General features: G+C 39.3%; 1 protein-coding gene across 6 annotated transcripts in view; it reads left to right on the top strand.

The window, feature by feature from the left end:
- LOC130930269 (zinc finger protein 287-like) overlaps positions 1-16423 on the top strand; it is an 82183-nt gene that overhangs the window by 50483 nt on the left and 15277 nt on the right. For 5 of the 6 annotated variants that reach the window (XM_057858504.1, XM_057858226.1, XM_057858154.1 and 2 more), the window contains 2 exons: positions 245-664; positions 9010-9261. In XM_057858504.1, the coding sequence (XP_057714487.1) occupies positions 245-664; positions 9010-9261 (672 nt within the window). The remainder of the gene's footprint in view (positions 1-244; positions 665-9009; positions 9262-16423) is intronic. The other variant, XM_057858389.1, reaches the window with a different exon arrangement.

Below are 16423 nucleotides of genomic sequence, written 5' to 3'. Positions count from 1 at the left end.
TAAGACGACCCCCACTTTTTCAGTCTTATTTCAATGCAAAAAACACCGCCTTATATTCGGGCCAATACGGTACTTGTTTTTGTGTCTCGATATACCATGTAAACATGAGTAACTTTGTTGATAATGGTATTTTCGTTTCACAGCACATCATCATCTACTAATGACTAATGATTGAAATCATGTAAAATCAGCCATTCCGTCCCAAGAGTGTGATTTTTTTTTTTTTTAATCCTGTGCCCCGCAGACGTCACAATGGAAGACCTTCATCCGGAGGAGAAGCACGATCCCCCCTACTTTATACAACAGGAGTCGGAGATGCCGTGCATCAAACAGAAGGCGGCGCCAGAGAGCCCCGGCATTAAAGAAGAACAGGAAGATGAAATCCCTAAGTTTCCAATGACTGTCGGTGTAAATAGCGAAGAAGATGAAGGTCCAAGCAAAGAGAGCCGAGCAGCGAAACTAGCGACGAGTAGCTTCTTTCAACACCTGACAACAAAAGGTGAGGGACGATCGCCACCGGACGACCTCTTATGGCCACTGTCGGACAGCGACGACGTAACATCACACTCTTCTGACTTTAACACCGACGAGGAGGATGTTGACTTCGATGCTTCAAAATCCTTAAACGAGTCATCACTGACAAGAGACACAAAAGAATGCGCGGGTGGGAAACTTTTTCCCTGCTCACATTGCTATGAAACATTCACTACCAAGGAAAATTTATTCATACACACGCATACACACTCTGAAGAAATGCCTTTTCTCTGCACATTTTGTGGTAAAAGATTCACCAAGAAGGGAAATTTGAATATTCACACAAAAAGACACACTGGGGAGAAGCCTTTCGTCTGCTCATTTTGCGATAAAGGATTTTGTGCGAAGCAAGACTTGATAAGACACACGAGTACACACACTGGCGAAAAGCCTTTTGTCTGCACATTTTGTGGTAAAAGATTCGTCGAGAAAAAAGATTTGAGCAATCACACAAGAACACACATTGGGGAGAAGCCTTTCGTCTGCTCTCTTTGCGATAAAAGATTTTTTACGAAGGGAGCGTTAAAAAAACACACAAGTACACACACTGGAGAAAAGCCTTTTGTCTGCACATTTTGTGGTAAAAGATTCACCCAGAAGGGAAATTTAAATGTACACACAAGAACACACGATGGAGAAAAGCCTTTTCTCTGCAGTTTTTGTGGTGAAAGATTCACTCAGAAGGGACCTTTAATTATACACACAAGAAGACACACTGGAGAGAAGCCTTTCGTCTGCTCTCTTTGCGATAAAAGATTTTGTACGAAGCGAGACTTAACAAGTCACACGAGTACACACACTGGAGAAAAGCCTTTTGTTTGCACATTTTGTGGTAAAAGATTCACCCAGAAGGGATATCTAAAGATACACACAAGAGCACACACTGGAGAGGAGCCTTTTGTCTGCTCTTTTTGCGATAGAAGATTTTGTACAAAGCAAGCATTAACTAAACACACGAGTACACACACTGGAGAGAAGCCCTTCGTCTGCTCTCGTTGCGATAAAAGATTTTGTACGAAGCAAGAGTTAAAAAGACACACAAATGCGCACACTGGAGAAAAGCCTTTTGTCTGTACATTATGTGGTAAAAGATTCCTCGAGAAAAGAGATTTAAGCAATCACACAAGAACACACACTGGGGAGAAGCCTTTCGTCTGCTCACCTTGCGACAAAAGATTTTATACAAAGCGAGCGTTGATAACACACACAAGTACACACAATGGAGAAAAGCCTTTTGTCTGCACACTTTGTGGTAAAAGATTCACCCAGAAGGGAAGTTTAAATCTGCACACAAGAACACACACTGGAGAGAAGCCTTTTGTCTGCTCTCTTTGCGATAAAAGATTTTGTCGGAAGCAGGAGTTAACAAGACACACACGCATACACTTCAAGTAAAAGGTTCACCCGGAAGCAAGAATTAAACGATTACGAAAGAACACACACCAAGGAGAAACCTTTTTCTTGCACCGTGTGCTGTCAAATAGCTCTTAACCCTTTACACTCCGTGCTGTCCAATTGGGGACGCCGCCGTCTGTTGTTCTCGTCATTTTTGACCAGGGTATGTCCTTTTAGATATCAAAGAAAAAAAGTAAAATATATCAACTTACAATAAAGTATAACTATTAACATTGTTTTGTTTGTAACGAAAAAGACAAAGTGCATCAATTTGCCTGAATAACAAAAAAAAATAAATGCCACATCCAAACTGTAAATATCCACTCCAAGTTAATATTTTGACCATTTGAGACTGAAAAATAATATTTAATCAAATCTGTAAATAAGCACACATTTTCAATTTAATTATCAACATTAACTCATGAGGACAATATGCCACACAATCTGACCGAAAAAACAAAAAAGAACAAAAACAACAGTGTTTGGACAGAGTGACAGTTTTCATTTTTGCTGCAGGCAGTAACGGCTCCTTTGCTATGGTGTGGCAATATTTTGCACTGAGCAACTTGGTATGACGCCTCATATGATGCTAAAAGTGTTTGCCGGTTTACTAATGTAACGCTCACAAAGCGGGACAATTGTTGGGAATATTCGGCAAGTTTTCAATAGTGTTGAACCATTTTTGGCCCCAAAACCAATACCTGACTGTGCAGTATAGGCTGATACCAATACCATATACATATATATATACACTCACCGGCCACTTTATTAGGTACACCATGCTAGTAACTGGTTGGACCCCTTTTTGCCTTCAGAACTGCCTCAATTCTTCGTGGCATAGATTCAAAAAGGTGCTGGAAGCATTCCTCAGAGAGTTTGGTCCATATTGACATGATGGCATCACACAGTTGGTGCAGATTTGTTGGCTGCACATCCATGATGCAAATCTCCGTTCCACCACATCCCAAAGATGCTCTATTGGATTGAGATTTGGTGACTGTGGAGGCCATTTGAGTACAGTGAACTCATGGTAATGTTCAAGAAACCAGTCTGAGATGATTCCAGCTTTATGACATGGCACATTGTCCTGCTGAAAGTAGCCATCAGAAGTTGGGTATATTGTGGTCATAAAGGGATGGACATGGTCAGCAACAATACTCAGGTAGGCTGTGGCGTTCCAACGATGCTCAATTGGTACCAAGGGGCCCAAAGAGTGCCAAGAAAATATTCCTTACACCACCACCACCAGCCTCAACCGTTGATACAAGGCAGGATGGATCCATGCTTTCTTGTCGTTGACGCCAATTCTGACCCTACCATCTGAATTTCGCAGCATAAATCGAGACTCGTCAGACCAGGCAACGTTTTTCCAATCTTCTATTGTCCAATTTCGATGAGCTTGTGCAAATTGTAGCCTCAGTTTCCTGTTCTTAGCTGAAAGGAGTGGCACCCGGCGTGGTCTTCTGCTGCTGTAGCCCATCTGCCTCAAAGTTCGACGTACTGTGCGTTCAGAGATGTTCTTATGCCTACCTTGGTTGTAACGGGTGGTTATTTGAGTCACTGTTGCCTTTCTATCAGCTCGAACCAGTCTGGCCATTCCTCTCTGACCTCTGGCATCAACAAGGCATTTCCACCCACAGAACTGCCGCTCACTGGATATTTTTTCTTTTTCGGACCATTCTCTGTAAACCCTAGTGATGGTTGTGCGTGAAAATCCCAGGAGATCAGTTTCTAAAATACTCAGACCAGCCCTTCTGGCACAACAACCATGCCACGTTCAAAGTCACTCAAATCACCTTTCTTCCCCATACTGATGCTCGGTTTGAACTGCAGGAGACTGTCTTAAACCATGTCTACATGCCTAAATGCACTGAGTTGCCGCCATGTGATTAGAAATTAAGTGTTAACGAGCAGTTGGACAGGTGTACCTAATAAAGTGGCCTGTGAGTGTATATATATATATATATATATATATATTTTTTTTTTTTTTTCTTCTTCCAAAGAGCTACATACTTGGATGTGAAATCATTGCTATCATGGCTTTGTCAGTATGTTGCTAACCTTTTCGAAACAGGAAAAAGACTAATACAAAGTGAATCCAGTCGAACTTTTTATTGCACACCTCATATGGGTGACAATAGCTGAATAAACCTTTGGCTCTCAAAGGCCAAAATAGTGCTAAATTTGTGAAATTAAAACAATACTAGCCCAATAACAAGAAAGTAAAAATACATTCATAATAAAAAAACTGAATGAACTGAAAAAAAACTTTTTTAAAACTCTTAAAGGCCAAACAGTGCAACTTTCATTAAATTATCAATAATAATAGTAATTGACCACAGCATCCTGTCTATTAGCCTCCCTCTTTCTCTTTTAGACAAACAGCTTACCCACTTAGCTTACTTCACTTACTTCTACAGCACTTTTGAAACAGGTCTCAAATTACTGTGGCATATCTTTCAGTAAAAGACAAGAAAAGTAAAGTACCTTTGACCATGGGATGCTCCAGTTGAGTAGCAATAGCTTGGCCGATGTGTGTGATCCCTTGAATTCATTCGTATGAAGTACTATGCTTTCTAGCTGGCTGTCAAGCTAAGCCGGGAAAGTTGGGAGACTTGGCTGCTCCAGACGTTGGTTGAAAAGCTTATGGCCCCTGCCTTCTCCAGCTTTTCTAAAACATGTTCCGTTACTTTATTTTTGGTGCAGGTTAGTCGTCTCCTTAATGTATCTGCGACTTGGGACCTTATACTTAGGTACTGCGTGAGCCATAAAAAGTAGGATTTCCACGCTTTCAACGAAAACAAGGGGCAGGCTACAGACAAGTCATTTCGGTGATTTTTTTTTTTCCGAACATCTGTCTCGCTCCTTCATTCTTCTCATCCCACCGTTCCTTCCGACGAGTGAACTGACCAGTTGTTGCTGCGGTCCATCCCCAGCCATTGTGCTCGACGCTGAAATATTCCGACACGGCCGACATTTTAGTCTTCTCCTTCTAGTTTGTTTTTCCTCCATATGAAAAAGCTGCCCCGGCATTGGTTAAGAGCAACTGTTGGCCCGCTGTCATTGGTTTGGAGTAGGTCAATAGCGATAGCTGCTTGGCATGCAAAGTAATCACGTGTGATCACACAACACAGAGTGTACTGCGTGTCAGGAGAAAGAAGGCTGCGGTCAAGTGTTATAATACTGGACCGGTAAATAGTATCGGTGCCCTGTTTGTTGGTACTCGCCGATACCATCATTTCGGTGGGATCGCACCGCAACCACTGCCGATACTGGTATCTGTATCGGTGCATCATTATTTTTCGCTGAAAAATATCAAGCAGCGTATCAATGCAAACATTGTTAGACACAGAAAACACACTGGTCTTTCCTCATCTCCCACTGTTTTAAAAGTCAAAGCCAACTGCTACATCCGCTACATCATATTTCCTCCCCTTAGCGTGCATCAATTCAACAAGCTTTGTTCTTTTTTTGCTGTTCCAGAAAACATGTGCATTTGAACCAATCAGAGCTAACGAGCTCTGCTCATCAATACTGTGGTGTAAAGAGTCGTCTTGTGCATTGTAATCATTTGAAATCTGCTTCATTGTAGAATTACCAGACCTTTTTATTACTACCATCGAACAATTTGGTTTCTTACGGACTGTCTTGCTTCCATTTTATGTAAATTGTTTTTAGTGCTCTGTTCTATAAATATGGGTTGTATATACCACTACTCTTTGTATTGCAATAAGTATCATCATTCAACACAATTGGACCACAATGGGATCATGGTTACAATAAATGATAATAACAGTAGCATTGTTTTTGGGAGCCCTTTTAATTTCAGTCCTCGTCTTTTGGACGAAAATACTACTTACTCATAATTTAGTCATTTCAAAATACAGTGCCTTGCACAAGTATTCAACCACCTTGAATCTTGCAACCTTTTGCCACATTTCAGGCTTCAAACATAAAGATATGAAATTTTTTTTTTTTTGTCAAGAATCAACAACAAGTGGGACACAATCGTGAAGTGGAACAACATTTATTGGATAATTTAAACTTTTTTAACAAATAAAAAACTGAAAAGTGGGGCGTGCAATATTATTCGGCCCCTTTACTTTCAGTGCAGCAAACTCACTCCAGAAGTTCAGTGAGGATCTCTGAATGATCCAATGTTGTCCTAAATGACCGATGATGATAAATAGAATCCACCTGTGTGTAATCAAGTCTCCGTATAAATGCACCTGCTCTGTGATAGTCTCAGGGTTCTGTTTAAAGTGCAGAGAACATTATGAAAACCAAGGAACACACCAGGCAGGTCCGAGATACTGTTGTGGAGAAGTTTAAAGCCGGATTTGGATGCAAAAAGATTTCCCAAGCTTTAAACATCTGAAACAATGGAAGGAGCATCAGACCACTGCAAATCTACCAAGACCCGGCCGTCCTTCCAAACTTTCTTCTCAAACAAGGAGAAAACTGATCAGAGATGCAGCCAAGAGGCCCATGATCACTCTGGATGGACTGCAGAGATCTACAGCTGAGGTGGGAGAGTCTGTCCATAGGACAACAATCAGTCGTACACTGCACAAATCTGGCCTTTATGGAAGAGTGGCAAGAAGAAAGCCATTTCTCAAAGATATCCATAAAAAGTCTTGTTTAAAGTTTGCCACAAGCCACCTGGGAGACACACCAAACATGTGGAAGAAGGTGCTCTGGTCAGATGAAACCAAAATTGAACTTTTTGGCCACAATGCAAAACGATATGTTTGGCGTAAAAGCAACACAGCTCATCACCCTGAACACACCATCCCCACTGTCAAACATGGTGGTGGCAGCATCATGGTTTGGGCCTGCTTTTCTTCAGCAGGGACAGGGAAGATGGTTAAAATTGACGGGAAGATGGATGCAGCCAAATACAGGAACATTCTGGAAGAAAACCTGTTGGTATCTGCACAAGACCTGAGACTGGGATGGAGATTTATCTTCCAACAGGACAATGATCCAAAACATAAAGCCAAATCTACAATGGAATGGTTCAAAAATAAACGTATCCAGGTGTTAGAATGGCCAAGTCAAAGTCCAGACCTGAATCCAATCGAGAATCTGTGGAAAGAGCTGAAGACTGCTGTTCACAAACACTCTCCATCCAACCTCACTGAGCTCGAGCTGTTTTGCAAGGAAGAATGGGCAAGAATGTCAGTTTCTCGATGTGCAAAACTGATAGAAACATACCCCAAGCGACTTGCAGCTGTAATTGGAGCAAAAGGTGGCGCTACAAAATATTAACGCAAGGGGGCCGAACAATATTGCACGCCCCACTTTTCAGTTTTTTATTTGTTAAAAAAGTTTAAATTATCCAATAAATTTTGTTCCACTTCACGATTGTGTCCCACTTGTTGTTGATTCTTGACAAAAAATTAAAATTTTATATCTTTATTTTTGAAGCTTGAAATGTGGCGAAAGGTTGCAAGGTTCAAGGGGGCCGAATACTTTTGCAAGGCACTGTATAAGTATATTTTACTTTACCTACGAGCACTGTCGTTAACTGTGACTTCCCTCTGCTTGGCCACTTGCTGCTAATGCATTTCTGGACTCAGATGTTCCGTACATCATCTTAAAGGGTACCTCGGACTTAAAGACTTGTAGGCTCTAATAAGCCACAATTGTTCTTGTTTACTAAAATATGGAAATAGAAACGCATAAAGTATTGCCGTTGATTAAAAAATCTCTAATGTTTAGTACGTTTTGAGAAAGGGCGTCATGTTTTATGCGCGCAATGGACGCTGGGGATGATGATGTGGTTGGGATGGACTGGGAGTATAGCTGTGCTAGCTAGCAAGCAAAGCTAGTGTGACGACTGGCTTGATTTTGTCACATTCCGCTGCTGGTCAGATTGGTTTTTAACAGAGCTGTGGGATGAATTTCCGACGTCGTACCTGCATCCAGTTCATCCAATTGCTGCTCGTTTTGTCAAATATCGACAGTGCTGTCATGCTCATTAATGTTCCTCTCGGATTCAAATTGAAGGGGCTGAACATATGACATGTTTATGTCGCGAGAGTCCGACTCTGGAAGCCCGGCAGCATAGCCCAGTGACTTCATCGCCTTGCGATGTCAAGAACAATGGCAACCACCTAGTTAAACAAATTTTACAAATTGTATAAAAACAAAAACATTAAGGGGTTTTAACATCAATATCAACTCATGATAGCATTTATCTTCTAAGAACTACAAGTCTTTCTATCCGTGGTTCCATTTAAGTGCAGTTTACGCAGAAGTGGGAAGATGAAAATAATAATCACGTTGTTCGTAACTTATTACAGTGTCTGATTAAAAAAAGAAAATCATCAGACAAAAATGTAAAACGTTGAAAATTATTTCTCTACATTATAAATAAATGAACACATGAAGGGAACAACAAATTTAATGTTGTGGAAAGGTTTTGTTCTGGCAGACATAAAAGACACCATATGATGTAGCTGCTCTGTTTTACAGTTTGTACCCCAAACATGCCTTGTATATGAGGCCAGGGGTGTTTATTAGACAGTTGTCGCTACCATTTTACAAACTTTTTACATTTTTTTGTTTTGTTTGTTTATTTCAACTATGTGTTTTGTCTTGATCTACCACGTATTGTATATTGTTTCTCAGCACAACGTCATCTATATGAACTGTTCTTGAAGCAATGAAGCTTCTCAGCCAATTGCTTCAAAGTGTCATGGTGGTTCATGTGCTCTTAAGTGGGCTTGAAGCCCAAGAGGTCATCAGTGTTGAGACCTGTATAGGTATTTGCTTGGGAAAATGATATGAATGTGCTTGTGTTCCGATATGGGCAAAATACAATAAGTGCTATTAGGATAATGTGTTATTCGTTTTTCTTCACAAATAATAATTTTCTGATAGTTTGTCAATTTAAATTCTAAAGTATTTCACTAGTGAATATTTTTTCACAGCCCAGAATCTACAAATTGTGGGATGACATTCCTACCATGACTGAAAATCATCAAATTCCTACTGGAAAAAAATATACAGAAATAAAATGTCAGCCGTTCCTTCCCAAGGGCTTGATTTTTTTTTTTATCCTGTTTCCCGCAGACGTCACAATGGAAGACACCCACCCGGTGAAGCCCGATCCCCCCCACTTTGAACAGGGGGAGTCGGAGATGCCGTACATCGAACAGGAGGCGGAGCAGGAGATCCCCAGCATTAAAGAAGAACAGGAAGGTGAAATCCCCAAGTGTTCAATGACTGTTAGTGTGAAGAGTGAAGAAGGTGAAGGTCCAAGCGAAGAGAGAAGGGCAGCGAAACTAGCGAGCAGTAGCCTCTTTCAATACCTGAATACAAAAGGTGAGGGACGATCGCAACCAGATGATCTTTTAGCGCCACTGTCAGACAGCGACGACATAACATCCACCTCTTCATACTTTAACACCGATGAGGAGGATGTTGACTTTGATGCTTCGAAATCCTTAAACAAGCCATTATTGAAAAGGGACACAAAAGAATCCCCGCGTGGGAAACCTTTTCCCTGCTCACATTGCAATAAAACATTCACTACCAAGGAAAATTTAACCATCCACACTCGTATACACACTGAAGAAAAACCTTTTCTCTGCACATATTGTGGTAAAGGATTCACCCAAAAAGGAAATTTGAAGACACACACAAGAAGACACACTGGGGAGAAGCCTTTCGTCTGCTCTCTTTGCGATCGAAGATTTATTACAAAGCGAGCGTTAACAAGACACACAAGTACACATACTGGAGAAAAACCTTTTGTCTGCACATTTTGTGGTAAAAGATTCCTTGAGAAAAAAGATTTAAGCAATCACACTAGAACACACACTGGGGAGAAGTCTTTCGTCTGCTCTTTTTGCGATAAAAGTTTTTTTACGAAGCGAGCGTTAACAAACCACACAAGTACACATACTGGAGAAAAACCTTTTCCCTGCACACTTTGTGGGAAAAGATTCACCCAAAAGGGAAATTTAGAGGTACACACGCATATACACACTGGAGAAAAGCCTTTTGTCTGCACACTTTGTGGTAAAAGATTCACCCAGAAGGGATATCTAAAGATACATACAAGAACACACACGGGAGAGAAGCCTTTCGTCTGCTCTCTTTGCGATAAAAAATTTTTCACGAAACAAGGGTTAACAAAACACATGAGTAAACACACTGGACAGAAGCCTTTTGTCTGCACATTTTGTGGTAAAAGATTCATCCAGAAGGGAAGTTTAAACATACACACAAGGAGACACACTGGAGAGAAGCCTTTCGTCTGCTGTCTTTGCGATAAAATATTTTGTACGAAGCATGAGTTAACAAGACACACGAGTACACACACTGGAGAAAAGCCTTTTGTCTGCTCAATATGTGGTAAGAGATTCCTTGAGAAAAGAGATTTAAGCCATCACACAAGAACACACACTGGTGAGAAGCCTTTTGTCTGCTCTCTTTGCGATAAAAGATTTTTTACGAAGCAAGGGTTAACAACTCACATGCATACACACACTGGAGAAAAGCCTTTTGTCTGCACACTTTGTGGTAAAAGTTTCACCCAGAAGGGATATCTAAAGATACATACAAGAACACACACTGGAGAGGAGCCTTATGTCTGCTCTCTTTGCGATAAAAGATTTTGTATGAAGCAAGCGTTGACAAGACACATGCGTACACACCAGGTAAAAGGGTCACCCGAAAGCAAGAATTAAACAATTATGCATGAACACGCACCAAGGAGAAACCATTCACTTGCACCTTGTGCTGTTAAAAACCTCTTCACCCCTTAAATTCCATGCTGTACAATTTGGGATACCGGCGTTCCCTTGATTTCTGTGGGCCGTCTGTTGTACGCTTTATAAATACGTCATTTTTGGCCAGGATATGGTCTTTTTAATGTTAAAGGAAAAAAAGTCAATTCAAGCAACACACAATAAAGTATACGTCTTAACATTGTTTTGTATGTAATAAAAAAGACTTAAAGCGCATCAATGTGCCCGAATTACAAAACAAAAATGCTGTATCCTAACTGTAAAAACTACACTCGAGATAAATTGTGATCCTGAAAAATAAAATTGAAAAAAAAATAATAATAATAACACATCTTAATTATTAAGCAACATTAACTCATGAAGACAATATGCCAAACAATCTGACCGAAAAAAACAAAAATTAAAAGAACAAAAGCAACAGTGTCATTGGACAGAGGGACACTTTTCATTTTTGCTGCTGGCAGTTTCAGCTTCTTTGCTATGGTGTGGCGATATTTTGCACTGAGCAACTTGGTATGCCGCCTTATATGATGCTAACAGTGTTCGCAGGTTTACTAATGTAACACTGACAAAGCGGGACGATTGTTGGCAATATTCAGCACGTTTTCGCTGAAAAAATATCAAGTGGTTTATCAATGCAAACATTGTTAAACACAGAAACACACTGGTCTTTCCTCATCTCCCACTGTTTTAAAAGTCAAAGCCAACCGCTACATTCGCTTCTTCATATTTTCTTATGTTAGCTTGCATCAATTCAAAAAGCTTTGTTCTTTTTTTTTGCTGTTCCAGAAAACGTGCACTGAACCAGTCAGAGCTAACGATATCTGCTGATCATGTCAATATTGTGGTGTAAGGAGTTGTGTTGTGCATTGTAATCATTTGAAATCCTCTTCATTGTAGAATTACTGGACCTTTTTATGATTACTACCAAATATTGTTCATTACTGACTGACTGACTTGTTTTGTAAACTGTTTTTAGAACTCTGTTCTATAAATATGGGTTGTATATACCAGTGTTCTTTGTATTGCATTAATTCTCATTATTCAACACAATTGGACGACTATGGTATCATGGTTACAATCAATTATAATAACAATAGCATTGTTTTTGGCAGCCCTTTTAATTTCTGTCTGCCTTTTGGACGAAAATACTACTTTAGTCATATTTTAGTCGTTTTAAAATGTGTTCGTCTTCTTCTAGTTGAAGTCATCGAAAACTAAAATTATTCGTAGATGAAATATTTTCATTATCGTCATCGGTGACAAATACAACAATGCTAATTAATCGTGCTTACACTAAACTTTAACAATACATACGATAAATGATATATTAATAGTAGGGCTGTCAAACGATTAAAATTTTTAATCGAGTTAATCACAGCTTACAAATTAATTAATTGCAATTCAAACCATCTCTAAAATATGCCATACTTTTCTGTAAATTATTGTTGGAATGGAAAGACTGATATATACATTCAACATACTGTACATAAGTACTGTATTTGTTTATTATAACTATAAATCAACAAGATGGCATTAACATTATTAACATTCTGTTAAAGCGATCCATGGATAGAAAGACTTGTAGTTCTTAAAAGATAAATGTTAGTACAAGTTATAGAAATGTTATATTAAAACCCCTCTTAATGTTTTTGTTTTGATAAAATTTGTAAAATTTTCAATCAAAAAATAAACTAGTAGCCCGCCATTGTTGATGACAATAATTACTTACACAATGCTCATGGGTGCTGAAGCCTTTAAAATCAGTCGCATCCAAGCGCCAGCAGAGGGCGGCAAAACTCCATAAAACACAATTAACATAAGTACTGTATTTGTTTATTATAACTATAAATCCACAAGATGGCATTAACATTAACATTCTTTCTGTGAAAGGGATCCACAGATAGAAAGACTTGTAATTCTTATAAATGTGAGTTTGTATATTGTGACTAAATATTGCCATCTAGTGTAATTTGTTGAGCTAAACGAAATGTTTGAATAGAGTTTGACCAAAGTCTTAGTATTATTTTGCATAGCTATTTTGATTGGGAATGCCAGTTCTCTTTGCATTGAGCGCTTTTCTTTTTGTGAACATTTTTTTTTTTTTGAGAGATAGGAATATTATTTTTGTTGTGCTTTCAGTAAATGTTCTGTAGCGACTTAACTGTTCTGCCCAAATGCATGATGGGAAGTTGGGCAACCATGACTGTCAGTGGTGGCTGCAAATGGTATATATTCTCTGCGTTGTGTTCAATACAGGGTGTCGTTCTTCCCCACGTCGCTCGCCACAATAGATATAATTGTTGTGAATGAGATGCCAATAAAGCTTTTGCCAATAAATTGCGCGGCCCCTGTGAATGCCTGTGTCCACTCCACTCGCTTGTCTCTGCCTCTTAGCCCTCAATATACATAAAACAGCGCCATTGTAGTCAGTTTGCGGCAAGGCGTGAGTGGGTCGTTCTGCACATGCGTTAAATATTTTACGTGATTAATTACCGCCCGTTAACGCGATAAATTTGACAGCCCTAATAAATACAGTATGTTTTACTTTTATCTACAAGTACTGTCATTATCTGTGACTTCCCTCTGCGTTCTGGACTCAGATGTTCCGTACATCATCTTAAAGGGTCCCTCGGACTTAAAGACTTTTAGGCTCTAATAAGCCACAACTGTTATTGTTTACTAAAATGTTATTTGGAACACAAAGTATTACAATTGATTTAAAAATCTCTAATATTAGTACGTTTTGACCGACGGAGGCCGTTATGTTTTATGCGCGCAACTGTGCAAGCTAGCAAGCAAAGATAGTATGACGACTGGCATGATTTTGTCACATTCTGCTGCTGGTCAGATTGTTTTGTAACGGAGCTGTGGGATGAATTCACTACGTCCAATTGCTGCTCGTTTTGTGAAATATCGACAGTTCTGTCATGCTCATTAATGTTCCTCTCAGGTTCAAAGTGAAAGGGCTGAACCGGCATCGTCACCCAATGATGTCACCGCCCTGCGATGTCAACAACAATGGCGACCTTCTAGTTTAGCTAATTTTACAAAATGGATGGAAAACCAAAACATCAAGAAAGGTTTTAATATCAAATTAGTTTAACAATTATATGTTAAGAACTACAAGTCTTTCTATCCTTGGTTCCCTTTAAGTGCAGTTTACCAAGAGGTGGCTGGGTGAAAATAAGAATCATGTTGTGAGTAATTTCTTATAGTGTCTGATTTTAAAAAAACAACAACAACAAAACAAAAAATCATCAGACCGACAAAAATATAATACTTAGAAAATTATTTGTTTCTCTAAATCAGGGGTCCCCAACCTTTTTGCACCACGGACCGGTGTGATTTGGGTCTTTTTATCACGGACCGGTGTTCTGTCAAATTTTGCACCCTTATAAAATTTTGCTCCCAAAGCTTTTTTGGCAGTGAAAAAAACCCTCTTTTATATTCTGTTGGACTCTCAATGTTATCCAAGGGTGCTAAAAAACTATTTACATCATAAACATACATGTGCAACACGAAAATGGCGTAAATTAATGCTTAACGACACGGCGAAGTCGTTAAGTGAGAGAGCTGCGTGCAGCTATCATGGAAGACGTAAGTTAATATTCCTTTCTTTAAAGAAAGTTTGTAGAGTGTACTTTGGAATCGCTCCATTCGTGGTCATTTTTAATGTTACGCGCATGCCAAATTTGTCAGAACACCGGCAATGTATGGCGAAAAATACAGCAAATATAAAATAACTAGGGCTGTCAAACGATTAAAATTTTTAATCGAGTTAATTACGGCTTAAAAATGAATTAATCGTAATTAATCGCAATTAATCGCAATTCAAACCATCTATAAAATAGGCCATATTTTTCTATAAATTATTGTTGGAATGGAAAGATGTGACAAGATGGATATATACATTCAACATACGGTACATAAGGACTGTATTTGTTTATTATAACAATAAATCAACAAGATGGCATTAACATTATTAACATTCTGTTAAAGTGATCCATGGATAAAATGTTATATTAAAACGCCTCTTAACGTTTTCGTTTTAATAAAATTTGCAAAATTTTCAATCAAAAAATAAACTAGTAGCCCTATTCTGTCCTCAATGTGTGTGAGTACACAAATTGACAGATAGCGAACATAAGTTCCAAAAAGAAATCAGACGGTGTGGCAAAGTTGCATGGGCTTTACTGAAGTCATCTCTTTTTGACAGGAGCACGTTTCTTGTATTTTTGTAAAACTGAAAATAACAAGGCAATGTGTCAATAACTTGCATAAATCACAAAATAACATAAAATGTACACACACGTGTCCATTTGAGCAGTAGCACTAGCCAATTAGCTCACAAGCCTCTAACAATGTAACTGCCTTTCACCATATATGTGAACAAATTCAAATACACATCATCAATAACTATCTAATGCTCATGAATATAAACAAAGGAGGAATATAACTCACAAGCAATGCATGTATTAGACACAAACAGTGTGATGGGGCTATGAGAACTGCCACTGAATACTGGATGCGGACGTTAGCTGGTCTGAATAGCACTGTCTATTAGTGTGAGTTCACGTCGACATATAAGCACGTCAGAAAAGCGCGCCGAAACCCAAATAATCCGCTGCACTGAATCGCCAGCAGAGGGCGACATTACGCCACATAACATATGCAAGTCACACCCAAGCGCCAGCAGAGGGCGGAAAAACTCCATAAAACACAATTAACAAGTTGGCCTTTCACTGTACTGACATTTAAATCTGTCTGAGCGGGCATAGTGCGTTAATTGCGTCAAATATTTTAACGGGATTAATTTAAAAAATTAATTAACGCCCGTTAACGCGATAATTTTGACAGCCCTAAAAATAACATTTGTTTTTAGCCCCGTCATGTTGAGTAAAGGGAAAATACAACTCACCCGAATCAGTAGGAGGCCTGAGCTTGTTTTGTTGCGACGAGATGGTCCCGAGATGGGAGCGTGAGAGAAGCCTGCTTCACAAAGATCCGATGTTGGAAATTGTAGCGCATTTTGCAGTGCTCTCCTTGCGATGTCAGTATATTCCGAAATGACTTTGATCCAGAACCTCGGTAGAGTTGTTGTCTCGAATGTACGTTTAAAGTCGCCGTGTGTTTTCCGAAATTTCCAGGTTCGCGGTGAATCAGTAACAGGCACACTTTTGTTCAATAGACAATGTTTATTGATTAGAAAATGCAGAATTAATGAGATTTATGGATTACAATCCCACAAGAGCAAGCAACAAGCATCAAAAATAAGCATAACAAGGGTAACGATGATGCTGGATTTGAGTTTGTCAATCCCAGAATCCCCGCGCTATGGTACAGCACAACCAGGTGTCCCTTAGCAATGAAAATCGCTTACCATGACAAATGAGCGGGAGCCAGCGCTCCAGTAAGGCGGCGAAGGAACGGAAAAGGAAGAGTTCGATGTGACGCGATATTACCAAACAAGACACGCTGACATGCACGACAACATTACAGGGAAGATACGCAGCGAGAAATGAAAGCAACTTGAAGCTAGTTTAATTTCACAGCAGCAGTATTTCGCAAGAGCCCGAGTGTCAAAAGAGAATGCCACAAAGGCAAGATTGTTGAAATTATTAATTAAAAAATAATAATAAAGCAAATGTGACACATAGCAGGGCTTGCTAAAATGTGTTTAAATATATTGTTCTACGTAAATCAGCCAAGGTAGCCCCCCACATTTTTAC

The sequence above is a fragment of the Corythoichthys intestinalis genome, chromosome 1 (assembly GCF_030265065.1).
Source record: "Corythoichthys intestinalis isolate RoL2023-P3 chromosome 1, ASM3026506v1, whole genome shotgun sequence".
Classification (NCBI taxonomy): domain Eukaryota; kingdom Metazoa; phylum Chordata; class Actinopteri; order Syngnathiformes; family Syngnathidae; genus Corythoichthys; species Corythoichthys intestinalis.
The sequence above is the reverse complement of the archived record's forward strand: the minus strand, read 5'-3'. Positions and strand labels throughout refer to the sequence as shown.